At 39.9% G+C, this 22204-nt stretch overlaps 2 protein-coding genes across 2 annotated transcripts in view; one reads left to right on the forward strand and one right to left on the reverse strand.

Annotated features, from left to right (window-relative positions):
• The window catches only part of XPOT (exportin for tRNA), a 271525-nt gene that overhangs the window by 177498 nt on the left and 71823 nt on the right, over window positions 1–22204 (reverse strand). The window lies entirely within an intron of this gene.
• The window catches only part of C8H12orf56 (chromosome 8 C12orf56 homolog), a 152730-nt gene that overhangs the window by 121095 nt on the left and 9431 nt on the right, over window positions 1–22204 (forward strand). Inside the window, 2 exon segments of the mRNA XM_037847380.1 lie at window positions 3610–3716; window positions 4346–4435. Coding sequence (XP_037703308.1) covers window positions 3610–3716; window positions 4346–4435 — 197 coding nt within the window.

The following is a 22204-nucleotide window of genomic DNA, read 5'->3' on the forward strand; positions in this document are numbered from 1 at the left end:
TTCAGAGGATTGTGGACAATACAGGGACAGGCATCAAAATACCCAACCAAGTTGATTATGAAGATGGCATGGTGGAATTCATGTGGAAAAGGTGAAGAAATTGGGATTATCTCCCACCCACATAAATCCCTCCAGTCCATCCCACATCTAGTACTAGTTTAATCTATAGCCTGACAGTGCGGGCTTGCTTGCTCAAAAACCTCTTGTGACTCTCCCTACTAAATTAAGTACAAACATTTTGACTTTGGCATTTAAGTCTCTTCAGTAATGGTCTCTGTCATAGATTTCAAATTTGGACAGGCATGGCCTTTATTTTAGCAGGGTGAGGTTATCAAGAATGGGCCAACATCTGGACAGGTCATGCACTGGGAAAACGAATCCAGCTATAGATGTTCATGGAGAAGACTGATGTCTACATATAGAATGTGCAAAATGAAGTTTCAGGGCCTTTCAGCATGAGGTGGATCACACTCAGATGTCTGCACAAACATTTGGCACCTGGAAGACCTGCTTATTTAGGGTTAGGAATGGGACTACTCCAGAAAGTGGGCTGGTGAATGCACAGAAGTTGTCAAGGGTAAAGCCAGTACCTGGAAGACTGAATAAGGACTTAGGAGAGGGCCCAAAGAAGTCCAATTCCACAAAGTGGACACAATCAGGGACTTTAATTTAGTAGATGTCTAGATAGCAGAACTGAGATACTGCCTAAGAGTCAGGTTAAAAAGAGTGTTGATGTTGAATACCAGAGTGTTAGTCTGGAGATTGTTTAAGCATCTCCAATCTTAAAACAGGCCTGATGCTTGTGGCCTAGGCTGTGCAGCAAAGGAAGGGGACAAGGATAGATCTAAAACACTCAGCCCACCATTTCACCTCCTATCTCATCCCTTTCCACTAAAAGCTCCAGCCACGTGGGATGACTTGAATACCCTTTCCTCTCTAGCCTCTTCACATTGTCCCCTGATGTTTGCTTTTCCTAGGAGACTCCTTTCTCCATTTTCACCTGTTATATCCTACCCAATCTTCAAGGTTCAGCTTAAATGGCATTCTTTTGCCTCCTGTCATCTTCAATGGGGAACTTTGGTCCATTCCTCCTTTGATCTTCTATGGCAGTTCTGTGCAACAGAATTTTCTGCAATGTTTTATAATCTCCACTGTTCAATACAGTAGCCACTAGCCATGTGTGGCTATTAAGCACTTGAATGTGGCTAGTGCAACTAAAGAACTGAAATTTTAATTTTATTCAATTTTAATTTAAATTTAAATAGCCACATGTGGCTAGTGACTGTTGTACTGCACAGTGCAATTCTACGGTATCTCTCACAGCACTTTCTCTTTAACAATTCAGCAAACATTTATTGCATGCCTAGTCTGTGCCAGGCTCAGAATAGGCATTAAAATACAAACACAAATAAGATACAGTTCCTACCTTCAAGAATTAGCACAGATATTCTTTTACTATATTTATTGGTATAATTGTCTTATTTACCATATCATGCTGTAGGCTTCTTCAGGACAGGCATGTCTTACTCATTTTTGCATTCTGCCTAACACAACGCTGTGTATAGGCCTTAGTCCCTTAATCAATTCATACTGAACTGAAAAATTTTTGTTTTGTGAAAAGTCAACCTGATCAGAAGTCTAGGAATAAAACATTCATGTTCTGTTCTAGGAATAAAACATTCATGTTCTGTTTTATACTTGAAAACATTGCAGCCATTCTTTAATGTAATATCCTTAAAGAAACTAAAATAGAAGAGCATCTAATTCAGTTGTCAAAAATGAAAGGCCAAAGTAAATGGAGAGGGAAGTAAAAGGTATACAGGTAGTATCCCTGTTTGGGGTCCTTCCACACTTTAGTGGAGTATGCCATGCCTCCCTGCCCCCACCATCCCATCAGGACCTGGTAGCTTTATAGTCCCTCTCTCTAATGTACAACCAAAATCTATTCTCATGTTCTTCATTTACACAAAGTTAGCATGTATGCCTAATAGCAGTCATCATTTTAACCTTCTTTTAGGAGCTTCTGTATTGAAATGGTTATCATAGCCTTAAGATGAAGCAGTAGTTTTCCATTGTTGTGCTGGGTTCCCTGAGAACACGAGGCCTCTGGAACCCACACTGGGGAGGGGAGATAAAAGTCATCTCTGATTTTTTATTTCTGGGTAAGAGGATGAGCGTGTGTGTGTGTGTGTGTGTGTGTGTGTGTGTGTGTGTGTGTGTGTGTGTGTGTGTGTGTATTCTCTTTAAATTAATTTAAAATTAATTTTGTTGGAGTATAATTTATATATAATAAAATGCACCCATTTTAAGGGTACAGTTTGATGAGTTTTGACAAATGTATATGCTGTGTACCCACCACCCCAATCAAGATTAGAACATTTCTATTACCCCAAGCTACCTTGTACCCTTTGGAAGTCAGTCCTCTTCTACTCCTGTCTTCAGGCAACTGTTGAAGTGCTTTCTGTCGCTATAGATTAGTTTTGCCTGCCCTAGGATTCTATTTTACATGGCATTGTACAGTACATACTCTTTTGTGTGTAGCATCTTTCATCATAGTATTTTTTAGATTCCTTCATGTTGCTGCAGTAGATGATATTTTAAGAGTGAAAATTCCTGAACCAGAGAGCAGGTAAGAGATAATAATAGTTGATATTTATTAAGCACATATGATGTGCTAAGCACTGTGCTAAGCTCCAGAGACAGTGTCTAAAACCACCACACTATGCCAATTTATCAGGGCACTGGTTACGCCCTGGCACCTGAGTGCCTGTGTACACGTGTGTACATTCTGCTTCTCTTCTCCCTGTCACAACCAACCATCCTCAGCCCTTTCTAATGCCATATCACCTAAATAAGGTCATATGTATACTTGTCTAAATGCAGAGTCTAAGTTTTCCATAACAAACAAAAGTCCTACAGAAAAAAATGAACAACAGTGGAATAGAAAAGTGAAGCAATTATAATACATTTCTCATTAGTACCAATTTTCTTGATTTCATGGGCCCATGCTTATTTTCATTCTTGATTTATCTCATGAGACTGAACAGGAACATAAAAAAGTCAGTGTTCATTTGGGAAGAAATGGCAATCCACATTTCCATTATATTAACAGAAATACCAATATTGTTCTGCGTCATTTTCATAGGCTATACCAGTGCTGTACATTTGTTTTTGTACTAGTCAACATTTCCTAAACAACAGCTTTTCTACCCATTATTTCATTTTATTGTCACAAAGGAAAATTAATTTGGAAAGGCAGGAATTATCATAGCTCCATTTAATATATAATTCTAAGATGACTAAATGACTTGGCTGAGATTATACACCTACTTCTAGATGATCTCCAATATTACTAGTTGAGCTAAGCTACAAAGCATCCTCTCCAGTTTCATACCCTAGGTATCAGCACTTCCTCTATTCACCAGCACAGTGGTCTGCTGGTTTTAAGTAAAAGAATGCTTTCAGTTTGGGTTATGCAGTATTAGTGAGAGAGAGAATTCACTGCCTCCCTAAATCTAAGAACAAAACATTTCTTGATATTTTTATTATGTAAGGATAGATAACTTTAACAACCTTAATTTTCATTTCCTTTCCTGCTTGCTTTCACAGACCAGTGACCTTTTCTATTTCCTAGTGAACAAACTTCATGAGTACTTGCCGGAGTCTAGGGATAAGAATGCACTTCAAAATAAAAGCCAAAGGGCTGATGAGCTGGTGTAAGTACTAACTGGACAATTATAGATGTTTCCTCCCTCTGGGGTGTTAAAGAGAAATGGAAAGCACTGGACAAAAAGTTTACTGTATTATTGTTTAGTGGTCGTGCCAGTTTTGCTTCACATAGATTTTTTTTAATGGCATTTATTTTATTCTAATTTTAAAGGAAGGATACACTAGAAGCTAATAATATTGGCTGCCTCAAAGGAGAAAATATAGGGGGGCTGGAGGAACAGATTTAGGAGAGATACTTTTTACCGTATTCCTTTTTGTACCTTTGAAATTTTGAACCAAATATTACCTATTTGAAAAAGTTAAAATTATTTTAAAAATTTGAAACCACAGTAGGGCCATGATTATTGTTAAAACTTTTAGACAAACATATGTACAAAAAGAATGTGAAAATGAACCCTAATACCAACATCCAGCTACTCATTCATTCATTTAACAAATATTTCTGAGTGCTTACTATGGAATAATCACAGAGTATGCACTCAACCAATGTTGGCAATATGATATACAGAATTTCCTTCCTGCACTTCTTTCTACATGGATATCTGAATGCAGGTCTATCAAGAATTATGATTTCATGGAATTGTGAACTTCTAATGAGATCATGCTTTTCTTCTAGGGCATGCATTGAAATTATACAGACTCTGGGAATGATGTTCAGAGAAACAGAAACTGAGTTATCACGCCTGAACACATTGGCAGCTACAAAGTAAGGTTTTATAGAAGATTTGGGGACCTGTAGTTGCAGTCTTTTTACTACTGTATTAAGTGTCTTCCCAAACTCATAACTCTAACTCTCTGTTCAACACCTCTATAGTTATATTACATTCTTTCATCTCTGCACATGCTTCTGTGATGAACAAATTAATTGACACATGCTGAGTTCTCTTTGTCCCTCCGGATTATTAAGGATATAAAGATTTTTTTAGCATAATTTTATCTTTGTCCTAGTCTGGTGAACTTGAGAAAGATCAAATGACCCATTGTATACTAAAAGCCAAAGGGTCTCCACTAGAACTTTCCAGAATAATACCTATATCCTCACAACAGAAGAATTACATTGTAAGGCAGGAGTTATAATAACCTCTTTTAATACATAATTGTGTGATCTAGGAGCGAGTGACCTTGGAGGGATTATTAACTTATGGGTAAGCTACTGTAATAAAGATACTCTAAGATATGTGGCCCAAAGAAGATAAAAATGTGTGTCTTTCTCACATAACCAACTAGGGTAGTCAAGCTTTCTTCCACAAGGTCAGTCAGGGACCTAGCTTCCTTCTATTCTGCTGTTCTGCCATTTTCTATCATCTTACGCCTAGCTGAAGCTGGCGGACCTACATGCCTTCACTACACCCTGTGGGAAGGGAAAAGAGAAGCAGAGGACAAACAAGGAATATAACACTCCCTACTTATATTCTATTGGTGAGAACTTTAGGTACATGGCCATACCTAGTTACAAGGGAGGCTGGAAAATGTGGTCTGTAGTTGGATGACTATAAGCTGAGCTAAACTTTGGGGGTAGGGAGCACCTATTAATAAAGGAAGAACAGAAGAATGTTTACTGGGGCCAACAGCATTCCTTGCCACAAAAATTATGTTTGCATGTTTTATATATTATCTGCTTGGCCTTTTTATACGCATCTGTAGACTTTGAATTACATCCATGGGAAGTTTTCTAGCTAAAATTTTAATCTTTTTCCCACCCTCATCAATTCATTATCTAAATTCCCTGTATTAGAAAATGGAGGAAGAATGATGGGCATGGACTCAAAATACTCAAACCAGGGACAAGAAGAACTTCTAGTAATATTTTTCTAGGCTATTTAAGATCTTTAAAAATAAACTTTAATGATAATACTCATTAACATTTCTTAAGCAGCTTGCTATGTGCAAGGAATGTGGAAACACTATGCTTTATAGCAGGGTTGAGCAAACATTTCTGTAAAGGACCATACAGTAAATCATTTTTTAAGCAGTTTTATTCACACACCATACAATCCATCCAGTGTGTACAATCAGTGGCTCTTAGTACAATCACAGAGCTGTGCTTTCATCACCACAGTCAATTTTAGAACATTTTTGTAGCTCCAAAAAGAAAAAACCCATAGCACTTAAACCCCCATTATTGACACTCAGCACTGCTGTGGTACCTTTGTTACAATTGATGGAAGAATACTAAAATATTGCTGTTAACTATAGTTCATAGTTTGCATTAAGTGTATTTTCCCTCATATACCACCTTACTATTAACACCTTATAATAGTGACAAACGTTTGTTCTAGTTCATGGAAGAACATTCTTTATATTTGTACTATTAATCACCTTCATCGTTCACAACAGGGTTCACTATGTAACATAGTCCCATGTTTCATCCTCTAGCTTTCCTTCTAGTGACATATATGACCCTAAACTTCTCCTATCAACCACAATCACACTCACAATACAGTGCTGTTAAATACATTCACAATAATGTGCTACCATCACCTCTATCCATTTCTAAACATTTACAATCAACTTTTCAAAAAATTCTGCATAAATTAAGCATCAACTCCCCATCCTTTACCCTCATTCTATCTTCTGGTAATCTAAATTCTAGATATTAACTCTATGAGTTTGTTAATTACATTTAGCTAATATTAGTGAGAGTATACAATATTTGTCCTTTTGTGTCTGGCTTATTTCATTCAACATAATGTTCAAGGTTCATCCATGTTGTCGCATGCATCAGGATTTCATTCCTTCTTACTGCTGAGTAATATTCCATCGCATGCACATACCACATTTTGTTTATCCATTCATCAGTTGATGACACTTGGACTGTTTCCATCTTTTGGCAACTGTAAATATGAACACTGGTGTGAACAGCAGTGTGCAAATGTCTTCTTACTCAGCAGTAAGAAGAAATGAAATCCTGAAGCACTCAACGATATGGATGAACCTTGAGGACATAATGATGAGTGAAATAAGTCAGACACAAAAGAACAAATATTGTATGATTTCATTAATGTAAACTAATTATAATGTGTAAACTCATAGTCATAAAATTTAGAATACAGGTTACCACTCTTGAGGAGCAATTGCCTAATACGTACAGAATTTTTAACTAGGTTGAACTTAGACATTTGTAAATGGATAGAGGTGATGGTAGCACATTACTAAGAATTTAAGTAATAGTGCTGAACTGCCTGTGAATGTGGTTCAAAGGGGTTGTTTAGAGTTACGCATGTTACTAGAATGAAAGCTAGAGATTAAAATACAGGAATGAATAACACAGTGAACCTTGTGGTAAACAATGTCTGTGATTAACACTACAAATATACATAAGTTCTTTCATGAACCAGAACAAAATGTACAACCCTTTTACAAAGATGTAATGATAGGGTAGTATATAAGAAAAAATATACCTGTTGCAAACAGAATGAATGACAAAAAACAAACAAACAAAAAACCCACATGATCATATCAATTGATCAAGAAAAGGCATGTGACAAAATCCAACATCTCTTCTTGATAAAAACATTTAGAACATTAGGAATAGAAAGAAACTTCCTCAATATGATAGAGGGCATATATGAAAAGTCCACATCTAACATCCTAATTAATGGTGAAAGACTGAAAGCTTTCCTTTTGAGATCAGGAACAAGACAAGGATGCTCACTCTCCCCACTGTTATTCAACATTGTAGTGCAAATTCTTGCCAGATCAATTAGGCAAGAAAAAGAAATAAAAGTCATCCAAATTGAAAGGAATAAGCAAAACTTTCCCTATTTGCAAATGATATGATCCTATATACAGGAAACCCTGAAAAATCCACAACAAAGCTCCTAGAGCTAAAAAATAAATTCAGGAAAGTGGCAGGATAGAAGATCAACACCCAAAAACCAGTAGTGTTTCTATACTCAAGCAATGAACAATCAGAAGAAGAAATCAAGAAAAAATTCCATTCCCACTAGCAATTAAAATAATCAAATATCTAGGAATAAATTTAATCAAGAATGTACAGGACTTTCACACAGAAACTACAAAACATTACTGAAAGAAATCAAAGAAGGCTTAAATAAATCAAGGATATTCCGTGCCCATGGACTGGAAGATTAAATATCATTAAGATGTCAATACTACCCAAAGCAATTTATAGATTCCAATAAAAATTCTAACAACCTTCTTTGCAGAAATGGAAAAGTCAATCATTGAATTTATATGGAAGGGACTTGAATAGCAAAAGCCATCTTGAAAAAGAAGAATGAAGTTGGAGGACTCACACCTCCCAATATTACAAGTTATTATAAAGCCACCATAATCAAAACAGCATGGTTCTGGCACAAGAATGGAATATAGACCAATAAAATGGAATTGAGAGCCCAGAGAAATCAACCTTTACGTTTATGGCCAACTGATTTCTGATACGGTGGCAAAGACTTCTCAATTGGGAAAGAATAATCTCTTCAACAAATGGTGCTGCGTAAACTTGACCTCCATTTGAAAAAAGAAAAAAAAAAGGGAGAACCCCTACCTCACTTTATATACAAAAATCAACTCAAAATAGATAAAATACCTAAATGTAAGAGCTAGAACTATCACACACCTAGAAAAAAACATAGGGAAACATCTTGAGGACCTCGTGTTAGGCAATGGTTTCTCAGACTTTATATATAAAGCACAAGCAACTAAAGAAAAAAACAGATAAATGGGACCTCATCAAAATTTAAAACTTTTATTCTTCAAAGGACTTCATTGTCATATTTTTAAAACCTACGCAGTGGGAGAAAATATTTGAAAACCATATATCCAATAAAAGATTAATATCCTGTATATAAAGAGAAATTCTACAACTTAACAACAAAAAGACAAACAACTCAATTAATAAATGGGCAGAAGACTTGAATAGACATCTCTCCAAAGAAGATATACAAATGACCAAAAAGCACATGAAAAGATGCTCAACATCATGAGCCACCAGGGAAATGGAAATCAAAACCACATCAGATACCAATTCATATTCATTTGAATGGCTGCTATTTTAAAAAAATGGAAAATAACAAGTGTTATAGAGGATTTAGAAAAATAGGAACATTCATTCATTGCTGATGGCAATGTAAAATGGTGCAGTTGCTGTGGAAGATAATTTGGTGGTTCCTCAGAAAGCTAAGTATAGAACAATGATATGACCCAGCAATCCCACTCATAGGTATATACCCGAAATAATTGAAAGTGGGGGTTCAAACATATTTGCACATCAAAGCTTATAGTGGCATTATTCACAACTGCCAAAAGATGGAAGCAACCCAAGCATCCATCAACCAGTGAATGGATAAATGAAATGGGGTACATACATACAATGGAAATTATTCAATCACAAAAAGGAATGAAGTCCTAATACATGCGACTATATGGGTGAACCTTGAAGATATCATGTTGAGTGAAATACGCCATACACAAAGGGTCAAATACTGTACGTTCTCATTGATTTTATACAATCTGAATATGCAAATTCATAGAATAAGAATCTAGAACGTAGGTTATGAGGGGATGAGTTGGAGAGAGGAAATGGGAAGTAAAGGCTTAAAATATACAAGTTTCCTATTTGGAAGGATGGAAATGTTTTGGCAATGGATGGAAGTGATAGTAGTACAACACTGTGAATGCAATTAACAGCACTGAAGTATATATCTGGATATGATTAAAAGGGGAAATGTTAGATTGAATAGACATCTCTCCAAAGAAGATATACAAATGACCAAAAAGTACAATTATGAAAATGTGCTATCATCAATAGTAACAAACGTTCCACACCAATGTAAGGTGTTAGTGGTTGGGTGGCATATGGAAATCCTGTTTTTTTTTAATGCATGATCATCTGTAAACCCACAACTTCTCTAATAAAGGAAATAAAAAGGATTAAGTAAGTTCCTAAATTCACAATTAAAAAGTTAAACATGAAAAAAAAAAGATAATGTAATACATTCAAATTTCATACCTTGGAAATAATAACATTCTAAACAACGAAAGTATCAAACTATTGGGGCCATTTTTAAGACTATGATGTCAATTCCATTATAAGTCTCCATTTTCAGGAAGAAATTACCATTTAGACGAATGTTTTTTTCATGTTATTGGTCAGCAGATTTTAAATAAAGTGAGTTGGTGGAAGGGTTAGCTTTCAAATGAAATTCCATTTTAGTAAATAAAAAAGCAATTATTCATTTCATCATTTACCTCTTTATTTTCATAAGTGGAGACTTTATTAGTTCAACCTCCTTAGCCATATTCTTCTTGAAATGTGCCATAATCCTTTCATATTTTAGGAATGTTGCAATTGAATTCATAGAAAATCATGGCAAGTGACCCAGAAATTGATAATTCCTTCCCTCAGCCTTGGATATATGATATTTTGAAAAGAAGTTGTTGCTGAAAAGAAAGGACTAGAATTAAATACAATATTCAATGGAATGTTAATTCTAACTCCAATCCTAAATGGAGGGTTCTGTTGATTTTGAAAGTTTTCTGAAACTAAGGTTGACCATTTAAAAATAGCCTGAATAAAACTTTAGCAAATATCCTGTAAGACATAGCCTGCTTTTTTGAGAAATGTACTAACGACATGATTCTTCTTATCTAAATAAGAGAACTATGCTTGCCTTCTGAGTTGGAGAAGAGGGGAATTGCATTTTATTAGAATTTTGGTTAATCATGAGCTTCTAATCATTGTAATGATAAATTATTATAAAAAGATTAGGAAGCCTCAAATAATATTAGTAAGTGAGGATTACTTTTAGTCTCCATTATTTCATTATGAAAAGAATGCCTATGATTATAGAGAAGTTTTGGATAGTCCTATTTGTAAATTATTTTGATTCCTACCCTTCAAAGCTACTCAGATATTGTCTTCAATTAGGCAACTCCTTTTCAACTGTACATGGGTTATACTTCACATGTGAAGGTGATATTAATAACCCAGCTCCTCAGTATCCACATTTTGAATTTATTTTTTTACTTCATTTTTTTAAATCTTCGTTTTATTGAGATATATTCACATACCACACAGTCACACAAAACAAATTGTACATTCGATTGTTCACAATACCATTACATAGTAGTACATTCATTACCTACATCAATCCCTGACACCTTCATTAGCACACACACAAAAATAACAAGAATAATAAAGTGAAAAAGAGCAATTAAAGTAAAAAAGAACACTGGGTACCTTTGTCTTTTTGTTTGTTTGTTTCCTTCCCCTATTTTTCTACTCATCCATCCATAAACTAGACAAAGGGGAGTGTGATGGTTGGGTTCATGTGTCAACTTGGCTAGGTGGCCTAGCTGTCTGGTCAAGGGGGCACTGGCCTGACGATTCCTGTGAGGCTATTTGAGGCTGGTTGGTTTGTCGGATCATCAGTCAATTGACTGCAGCTGACTGATGACTCATCAAGGGTGCTGCTTCCACAGTGAGAGAATGCAATTGGCTGGATTTGGTCCGGTGATCAGTGGAGGCTTATAAGCCGGACGGTAGAGAACCTTCACTTTTTCTTCAGCTGCTCAGTGAGCTTTTCCTGGGGAGCTCGTCGAAGTTGCCAGTTCGTTTCCTGAGGAGTTCAGTCAAAGTTGTCGGTTCGTTTCCTGAGGAGTTCTTCACAGTTGCCGGTTCGTTTCCTGAGGAGTTCAGTCAAAGTTGTCGGTTCGTTTCCCCCGAGGAGTTTCGTCGGACGTCTTCCTTGGAGTTGACAGCTTGTTGACGGCTTCTGCAGAATTTGGACTCATGCGCTCCCACAGTTGCGTGAGTCACTTTTACAATTTGATAATAGAGACATCTCTCATTGATTCTGTTTCCAGGGAGAACCCTAACTAATACAACTTGGTACCCGAGAGTGGTTCTTGAGAAACGGAATCTTAAAATGGGCTTTACAACTTGTTTTCTACTCTGATTAGATTCAGAGGCACTAATGACTCTATTTCCAATAATCAGAGGGTACTAAGAGTCCATGGCAGAGTTGGCAAAGGAAATACTGCAAAATAGCACCATTTGATTCTCCTAATTGTGCTCTAGTACGAAGCGAGGCTCTGGGTGACAGCGTTTTCGACACTTCACAGAGTTTTGCAGTATTAAGAAGTATAATGATGTTGGCTGGCTGCTCTTATATACTTTGGATACAGTTGTAAGAGAAAGGGATGAGCCTAAAGGCTTCAAATTCCAAAACTTGAATGCCGTATGACAGATGTAAAGAGTTCCATCTGTGCCCTGAAAGAAAATCTTATTTCCTGTGCCCGCAGACTGGAGGTTTTCTGAAATCAGGACGCAGTCTTATTGTGCGAGTAGCACATTTACAGCGTAAACTAAAATCTCAACCTCTCAGGGTGTCCTGCTGTTAAAGTAAAGGCATTGATTGGAAAAGAATGGGACCCATAAACTTGGGATGGAGACATATGGATTGATAATAATGACAGTGAGGACATTGGAACCCTGGATTCTGCTGGGTCCATTGTTAGATTTACCTGTAGAGGGCTGTCCTGGGGAAACAGCTGCTCTGCCTCCAGTCTGCCCTAAAGAGCCTGCCACGCAACTCCCACCTAAGGAGATTGACCCTTCAATGCCTGCTAATCTTGTAATCACCTCCCCTGAGGAAGCAGCCCTCACTCTTTTGTCTGGAGAGACTAATCCTGTTTTAAAGAGATGAAATGCAACAGAGTGCCCTGAGGTGAATGGCTTGAGAGATAATTCTAACTCTTTTCATGACCCACCCCCACCAACCAGTTTTTGCTTCAAGACCTATAACTAGGCTCAAGTCCCAACAAGCCCCAAAGGGTGAGGTACAAAGTGTGACCCATGAGGAAGTACGCTATACTCCAAAAGAACTGTATGAGTTTTCCAACTTATACAGACAGAAACCAGGGGAATATGTGTGGGAATGGATATTGAGAGTGTGGGATAATGGTGGAAGGAATATAAGGTTGGATCAGGCTGAATTACTGATATGGGCCCACTAAGCAGAGATTCTGCATTCAATGTTGTAGCTCGAGGGGTTAGAAAGGGTGTTTAACAGTTTGTTTGGGTGGCTGGCTGAAACATGGATCAAAAGGTGGGCCGGCATTACCAGAAGTTGAAATGCCAGAACTGCCCTGGTGTAATGTGGAGGAGGGATTCAAAGGCTTAGAGAGATTGGAAATTTAGAGTGGATTATCATGGAAAACCTGCTCACCACAGTCCTGGAATGTCCAGAGGACACACCTTTTACCAGGACTGTAAGGAATAAATTTGTGAAACTAGCTCCATCATCCCTGAAGAGCTCTGTAGTCGCCCTTCTCTGTAGGTCAGATATTACTGTAGGAACTGCTGTCACTGAACTGGAATCCTTAAACACAATGGGGATAATCGGGTCCCGAGTCAGCAGAAGCCAAGTGGCTGCAGTTAATCGCCACAGACAAGGTGGACAGGGCTACCATAATGGAAAACAGGCTCAAAGCAGCAATCAAAATAATATGACTCGCAGAGACTTATGGCGTTGGCTAGTGGATCATGGAGCACCAAGTAGTAAAATAGATGGGCAATCGACTAAATTCTTGTTTGAACTATATAAGCAGAAGAATTCTAGGCCACATGAACAAAAATCTCCCTTGAATTACAAAAACAGAGAGTCACGGCCCCTTAATCAATTCACAGACTTAAGACAGTTTACAGATCCAGAGCCTCCTGAATGAAGGGAAGGCCGGGTACCCTTGGAGAAGGACCCTGTCACACTGCCAAAAATTTACACTGTTAATCTTCCTCCCAGCCTTCCCCAGGGGGACCTACGGCCTTTTACCAGGGTGACTGTGCATTGGGGAAAAGGAAATGATCAGATATTTCGTGGATTATTAGACACTGGGTCAGAAGTGACATTAATTCCAGGAGACCCAAAACGTCACTCTGGTCCACCAGTCAGAGTTGGGGCTTATGGAGGTCAGATGATTGATGGAGTTTTAGCCCAGGTCCGTCTCACAGTGGGTCCAGTGGGTCCCCGGACCCATTCTGTGGTTATTTCCCCAGTGCCGGAATGCATAATTGGAATAGACATACTCAGCAACTGGCAGAATCCTCACATTGGTTCCCTGACTCCTGGAGTGAGGGCTATTATGGTGGGAAAGGCCAAGTGGAAGCCACTAGAGCTGCCTCTGCCTAGCAAAGTAGTGAACCAGAAGCAATACCGGATTCCTGGAGGGATTGCAGAGATTAATGCCACTCTTAAGGACTTGAAGGATGCAGGGGTGGTGATTCCCACCACATCCCCATTCAACTCTCCTATTTGGCCTGTGCAGAAAACAGATGGGTCTTGGAGGATGACTGTGGATTATCGTAAGCTTAACCAGGTGGTGACTCCAATTGCAGCTGCTGTCCCAGATGTGGTATCATTGCTTGAGCAAATCAACACATCCCCTGGTACCTGGTATGCAGCTATTGATCTGGCAAATGCTTTTTTCTCAATTGCTGTCAGCAAGGACCACCAGAAAACAGTTTGCATTTAGCTGGCAAGGCCAGCAGTTTACATTCACTGTGCTACCTCAGGGTTATATCAACTCTCCAGCCCTATGTCATAATATTGTCCGCAGGGATCTTGATCATTTCTCCCTCCCACAAGACATCACACTGGTCCATTATATTGATGATATCATGTTGATTGGACCTAGTGAGCAAGAAGTAGCAACTACTCTAGATTTGTTGGTAAGGTATTTGCGTGGCAGAGGATGGGAGATAAATCCAACAAAAATACAAGGCCCTTCCACCTCAGTAAAATTTCTAGGTGTTCAGTGGTGTGGGGCCTGTCGAGATATTCCTTCTAAGGTGAAGGATAAGCTGCTGCATCTGGCCCCTCCTACAACCAAAAAAGAGGCACAACGTTTAGTTGGCCTCTTTGGGTTTTGGAGACAACATATTCCTCATTTAGGTGTGCTACTCCGGCCCATTTACCGAGTGACTAGAAAAGCTTCTAGTTTTGAGTGGGGACCGGAGCAAGATGAGGCTCTGCAACAGGTCCAGGCTGCTGTGCAAGCCGCTCTGCCGCTTGGACCATATGATCCAGCTGATCCAATGGTGCTGGAAGTGTCAGTGGCAAATAGAGATGCTGCTTGGAGCCTTTGGCAGGCTCCTATAGGAGAATCACAATGCAGGCCCTTAGGATTTTGGAGTAAATCTTTACCATCCTCTGCAGATAACCACTCTCCATTTGAGAAACAACTGTTGGCCTGCTACTGGGCCTTTAGTAGAGACAGAACGCTTAACCATGGGCCACCAAGTTACCATGAGACCTGAGTTACCTATCATGAGCTGGGTGTTATCTGACCCACCAAGCCATAAAGTTGGGCGTGCACAGCAGCACTCCATCATAAAATGGAAATGGTGTATACGAGATAGAGCTCGAGCAGGTCCTGAAGGTACAAGTAAGTTACATGAGGAAGTGGCCCAAATGCCCATGGCCCCCACTCCTTCCACCTTACCTTCTCTTGCCCAGCCCACAGCTATGGCATCTTGGGGAGTTCCTTACAGTCAGTTGACTGAGGAAGAGAAGACTCGGGCCTGGTTTACAGATGGTTCTGCACGATATGCAGGTACCACCCGAAAGTGGACAGCTGCAGCACTGCAGCCCCTTTCTGGGATATCCCTGAAGGACAGTGGTGAGGGGAAATCCTCCCAGTGGGCAGAACTTCGAGCAGTGCACCTGGTTGTTCACTTTGCTTGGAAGGAGAACTGGCCAGAGGTGCGTCTGTATACTGATTCCTGGGCTGTTGCTAATGGTTGGCTGGATGGTCAGGGACTTGGAAGGAACATGATTGGAAGATTGGTGACAAAGAAGTCTGGGGAAGGGGTATGTGGATAGACCTTTCTGAGTGGGCAAACAACATGAAGATATTTGTGTCCCATGTGAATGCTCACCAGAGGGTGACTTCAGCAGAAGAAGGTTTTAATAACCAAGTGGATAAAATGACCCCTTTGGTGGATACCAATCAGCCTCTTTCCCCAGCAACTCCTGTCATTGCCCAATGGGCTCATGAACAAAGTGGTCATGGTGGTAGGGATGGAGGTTATGCATGGGCTCAGCAACATGGACTTCCACTCACCAAGGCTGATCTGGCCACAGCCACTGCTGAGTGTCCAATTTGCCAGCAGCAGAGACCCACACTCAGTCCCCGATATGGCACCATTCCTTGGGGTGATCAGCCTGCTACCTGGTGGCAGGTTGATTACATCGGACCACTTCCATCATGGAAAGGGCAGCGATTTGTTCTTACTGGAATAGACACATACTCTGGATATGGGTTTGCCTTCCCTGCACGACATGCTTCTGCCAAAACTACAATACGTGGACTTACAGAATGCCTCATCCACCGTCATGGTATTCCACACAGCATTGCTTTGGACCAAGGAACCCACTTCACAGCAAATGAAGTGAGGGGATGGGCACATGCTCATGGAATTCTGTGGTCTTACCATGTTCCCCATCATCCAGAAGCAGCTGGGTTGATAGAATGGTGGAATGGCCTATTGAAGACTCAATTACGGCGCCAACTAGGTGGCAATACCTTGCAGGGCTGGGGCAGTGTTCTCCAGGAGGCTGTGTATGCTCTGAATCAGCGTCCACTCTATGGTGCTGTTTCTCCCATAGCCAGGATTCATGGGTCCAGGAATCAAGGGGTGGAAACAGGAGTAGCACCACTCACTATCACTCCTAGTGATCCACTAGGAAAATGTTTGCTTCCTGTCCCTGCAAGTTTAAGCTCTGCTGGTCTACAGGTCTTGGTTCCAAAAGGAGGAGTGCTTCCACCAGGAAACACAACAATAATCCCATTGAACTAGAAGTTAAGGCTGCCACCTGGCCACTTTGGGCTTCTTATGCCTCTGAATCAACAGGCAAGTAAGAGGATTACTGTACTGGCTGGGGTGATTGATCCTGACTATCAAGGGGAAATAGCACTGCAACTACACAATGGAAGTAAAGAAGAGTTTTCCTGGCATACAGGAGATCCCCTGGGGCGTCTCTTAGTACTACCATGCCCCGTGATTCAAGTCAATGGAAAACTGCAACAACCCAATCCAGGCAGGACTACCAATGGCCAAGAAACTTCAGGAATGAAGGTTTGGGTCACCCCACCAGGCAAAGAACCACGGCCAGCTGAAGTGCTTGCTGAGGGTAAAGGGAACATGGAATGGGTAGTGGAAGAAGGTCGTGATAAATATGAACTACGGCCACGTGACCAGTTACAGAAACGAGGACTATGATGATATGAATATTTCCTCCTCGTTTTGTGATGATTATGTTTGTATTTGTCTGTGAAGAGAATAATTTTGCTTTCTTCTCTGTCTTGTCCCCTTATCATATGGCATAAGCTGTAACGTTCATTTTGAAGATATGGTTTTGGGTGATGTGTACAACTGCCAAGTTGACAAGGGGTGGACTGTGATGGTTGGGTTCATGTGTCAACTTGGCTAGGTGGCCTAGCTGTCTGGTCAAGCGGGCACTGGCCTGACGATTCCTGTGAGGCTATTTGAAGCTGGTTGGTTTGTCGGATCATCAGTCAATTGACTGCAGCTGACTGATGACTCATCAAGGGGCGTGCTTCCACAGTGAGAGAATGCAATTGGCTGGATTTGGTCTGGGTGATCAGTTGGAGGCTTATAAGCCGGACGGTTAGAGAACCTTCACTTCTTCTTCAGCTGCTCAGTGAAGCTTTTCCTGGGGAGCTCGTCAAAGTTGCCAGTTCGTTTCCTGAGGAGTTCATCAAAGTTGTCGGTTCGTTTCCTGAGGAGTTCTTCAAAGTTGCCAGTTCGTTTCCTGAGGAGTTCGTCAAAGTTGTCGGTTCGTTTCCCGAGGAGTTCGTCGGACGTCTTCCTTGGAGTTGACAGCTTGTTGACGGCTCTGCAGAATTTGGACTCGTGCACTCCCGCAGTTGCGTGAGTCACTTTTACAATTTGATAATAAGAGACATCTCTCATTGATTCTGTTTCCAAGGAGAACCCTAACTAATACAGGGAGTATGGTCCTTATGGCTTTCCCAATCCCATTCTCACCCCTCATAAGCTACATTTTTATACAATTGTCTTCGAGATTCATGGGTTCTGGGTTGTAGTTTGATAGTTTCAGGTATCTACCGCCAGCTACCCCAATTCATTAGAACCTAAAAAGGGTTGTCTAACTTGTGCATAAGAGTGCCCACCAGAGTGACCTCTCGGCTCCTTTTGGAATCTCTCTGCCACTGAAGCTTATTTCATTTCCTTTCACATCCCCTTTTGGTCAAGAAGATGTTCTCCATCCCATGATGCCGGGTCTACATTCCTCCCAGGGAGTCATATTCCACATTGCCAGGGAGATTCACTACCCTGGGTGTCTGATCCCATGTAGCGGGGAGGGCAGTGATTTCACCTTTCAAGTTGGCTTAGCTAGAGAGAGAGGGCCACATCTGAGCCCAGTTTTACTTCTTCTTTTCCAATTTGGATGCCTTTTATTTCTTTGTCTTGCCGGATTGCCCTGGCTAGCACTTCCAGCACAATGTTGAATAACAGTGGTGATAGTGGACATCCTTGTCTCGTTCCTGATCTTAGAGGGAAGGCTTTCAGTCTCTCACCATTGAGTACTATGCTGGATGTGGGTTTTTCGTATATGCTCTTTATCATATTGAGGAAGTTTCCTTCAATTCCTACCTTTTGAAGTGTTTTTATCAAAAACGGATGTTGGATTTTGTCAAATGCTTTTTCAGCATCTACTGAGATGATCATTTGATTTTTTCCTTTTGACTTGTTAATGTGTTGTAATACATTGATTGATTTTCTTATGTTGAATCATCCTTGCATGCCTGGAATGAACCCCACTTGGTCATGGTGTATGATTTTTTTAATGTGTCTTTGGATTCAATTTGCAAGTATTTTGTTGAGGATTTTTGCATCTATATTCATTAGGGAGATTGGCCGGTACTTTTCCTTTTTTGTAGCATCTTTGCCTGGTTTTGGTTTTAGATTGATGTTAGCTTCATAAAATGAGTTAGGTAGTGTTCCATTTTCTTCAATTTTTGAAAGAGTTTAAGTAAGACTGGTATCAGTTCTTTCTGGAAAGTTTGGTAGAATTCCCCTGTGAAGCCATCTGGCCCTGCACATTTATTTGTGGGAAGATTTTTGATGACTGATTGGATCTCTTTGCTTGTGATGGGTTGGTTGAGGTCTTCTATTTCTTCTCTGGTCAGTCTAGGTTGTTCATATGTTTCCAGGAAATTGTCCATTTCATCTACATTATCCAGTTTATTGCCATACATTTGTTCATAGTATCGTCTTATAATTTTTTTTAATTTCTTTGGGATCTGCAGTTATGTCACCTTTTTCATTCACTATTTTGTTTATATGGGTCTTCTCTCTTTTTGATTTTGTCAGTCTAGCTAGGGGCTTGTCAATCGTGTTGATCTTCTCAAACAACGAACTTTTGGTGATATTTATCCTCTCTATTGTTTTTTTGTTCTCTATGTCATTTATTTCTGCTTTAATCCTTGTTATTTCTTTTCTTCTACTTGGTTTAGGATTGGTTTGCTGTTCATTTTCTAGCTTCTTCAGTTGATCCATTAGTTCTTTGATTTTGGCTCTTTCTTCCTTTTTAATATATGTGTTTAGTGCTATAAATTTCCCCCTTAGCACTGCTTTTGCTGCATCCCCTAGGTTTTGGTATGTTGTGTTCTCATTTTCATTCGTCTCTATATATTTAGCAATTTCTCTTGCTATTTCTTCTTTAACCCACTGATTGTTTAGGAGTGTGTTGTTTAACCTCCAGGTATTTGTGAATTTTCTAAGTCTCTGATGGTTATTGACTTCTAATTGTATTCCATTGTGGTCACAGAATGTGCTTTGAATAATTTCAATCTTTTTAAATTTATTGAGCCTTGTTCTATGTCCCAGCATATCATCTATTCTGGAGAAAGTTCCGTGAGCACTAGAAAAGTATGTGTATCCTGGTGATTTGGGATGTAATGTTCTGTATATGTCTGTTAAATCTAATTCATTTATCAGATTGTTTAGGTTTTCAGTTTCCTTATTAGTCTTCTATCTGGTTGATCTATCTATAGGAGAGAGTGATGTGTTGAAGTCTCCCACAATTATTGTGGAAACATCAATTGCTTCCTTTAGTTTTGCCAGTGTTTCTCTCATGTATTTTGTGGCACCTTGATTGGGTGCATAAACATTTATGATTGTTATTTCTCCTTGTTGAATTGCCCCTTTTATTAGTATGTAGTGGCCTTCTTTGTCTCTCAAAACATCCCTGCATTTAAAGTCTATTTTATCTGAGATTAATATTGCTACACCTGCTTTCTTTTGGCTGTAGCTTGCATGAAATATTTTTTTCCATCCTTTCACTTTCAATTTCTTTGTGTCCCTGTGTCTAAGATGAGTCTCTTGTATGCAACATATTGATGGTTCATTTTTTTTAATCCATTCTGCGAATCTATATCTTTTAATTGGTGAGTTTAATCCATTTACATTCAATGTTATAACCATGAAGGCATTTCTTGAATCAGCCATCTTATCCTTTGGTTTATGTTTGTCATATATATTTTTCCTGTCTCTCAATTAATATCCTTTAATGTACCCATACTGAGTCTCTTTAGTTCTGAACCTTTCTCCAAGTCTCTCTGTCCTTTCTTTGTTTCTCTGTCTGTAGGGCTCCCTTTAGTATCTCCAGTAGGGCAGGTCTCTTGTTAGCAAATTCTCTCAGCATTTGTTTGTCTGTGAAAAATTTAAGCTCTCCCTCAAATTTGAAGGAGAGCTTTGCTGGATAAAGTATTCTTGGTTGGAAATTTTTCTCACTCAGAATTTTAATATATTGTGCCACTGCCTTCTCGCCTCCATGGTGGCTGCTGAGTAGTCACTACTTAGTCTTATGCTGTTTCCTTTGTATGTGGTGAATTGCTTTTCTCTTGCTGCTTTCAGAACTTGCTCCTTCTCTTCTGTGTTTGACACTGTGATCAGAATATGTCTTGGAATGGGTTTATTTGGATTTATTCTATTTGGAGTTTGCTGGGCATTTATGATTTGTGTATTTATGTTGTTTAGAAGATTTGGGAAGTTTTCCCCAACAATTTCTTTGAATACTCTTCCTAGACCTTTACCCTTTTCTTCCCCTTCTGGAACACCAATGAGTCTTATATTTGGACATTTTATATTGTCTATCATATCCTTGAGGTCCATTTTGATATTTTTTATTTTTTTCCCCATTCTTTCTTTTGTGCTTTCATTTTCCATTCTGTCATCTTACAGGTCACTGATCTGTCGTTCAAATTCCTCTAGTCTTGTACTATGAGTATCCAGAATCTTTTTAATTTGGTCAACAGTTTCTTTAATTTCCATAAGATCATCTATTTTTTTTATTTAGTCTTGCAATGTCTTCTTTATGCTCTTCTAGGGTCTTCTTGATTTCCTTTGTATCCCGTACTATGGTCTCATTGTTCATCTTTAGTTCTTTGATTAGTTGCTCTAGGTACTGTATCTCTTCTGATCTTTTGATTTGGGTGCTTGGGCTTGGGTTATCCATATCGTCTGGTTTTTTCATATGCTTTAAAATTTTTTGTTGTTTTTGGCCTCTTGGCATTTGCTTAACTTGATAGGGTTCTTTTAGGATTTGTAGACCAATTGAAGTCCTTATCTCTAATTTATCAGATCTACAGCTTCGTGGAGTATACTTTCTCTAACTAACCAGCAGGTGGCGTCCACAAGCCACCTGTTCTCCACAAGCCAGTTCTCTCCTGCTTTGCCTTTGTGGTGATGGGGGGAGTGAGTCTTGTGGGGTGCAATTGATGTACCAAGCTTGTATGTATAGTTGGTGTTGCCTGCCCTGTATATGGGGCGTGTGTCTGGGTGGTCAGGGAGGGGGGGGTGGCTCTAACAATCAAATCTCCCTGGTGTTCCTGGAGTTTTAAAGCTGCTGCAATAGTCTAATCCTTCAGTTCAGTCCTGCCACAGTTTGTCTCTGCCACTGACCCAGAAGTCCTTGGTATTGGCATATGGCCCCTGAGACTTGAGAGTGGGTCCCTCTTCGAGGCCGTGCACCCCGTGGTCCTCTGTTGAGGGATGACCGTGCTATGTCACAGGTGAGTGCCGTCCCCCCAGTGCAGTTCTGGGATGCTGGGCTGTGTAGGGAGGCTCCCAGTCTGCTGAAATGATGGCTGAATGGGGCTTTGTTAATTCACACTACTCCACCTTCCCAGCTCTGGGACAACCAGCTGAGGGTGCAGGGAAGGCTAATGTCCACGCCTAGTTTTGTGGTGTATGCATGTTATTTGAAGCACTTCCATCACACTGGGTTGTCTGGGGCAGCTTTGGGCTATGGGGCTGGCGATGGGCAGGAGTGTTTCCTGTCCACCAGGATGATGGCTGTGAGTGGACACCCCCCTTTTCTTGGGAAGTTGTGGTGTTTAGTGAATTTTCTCAGCCACTGGATTATTGCCTTTTGTCTCAGAGGTCTCTTAGTTCTGCTCT

This window comes from Choloepus didactylus, chromosome 8 (genome assembly GCF_015220235.1).
Source record: "Choloepus didactylus isolate mChoDid1 chromosome 8, mChoDid1.pri, whole genome shotgun sequence".
Taxonomy (NCBI): domain Eukaryota; kingdom Metazoa; phylum Chordata; class Mammalia; order Pilosa; family Megalonychidae; genus Choloepus; species Choloepus didactylus.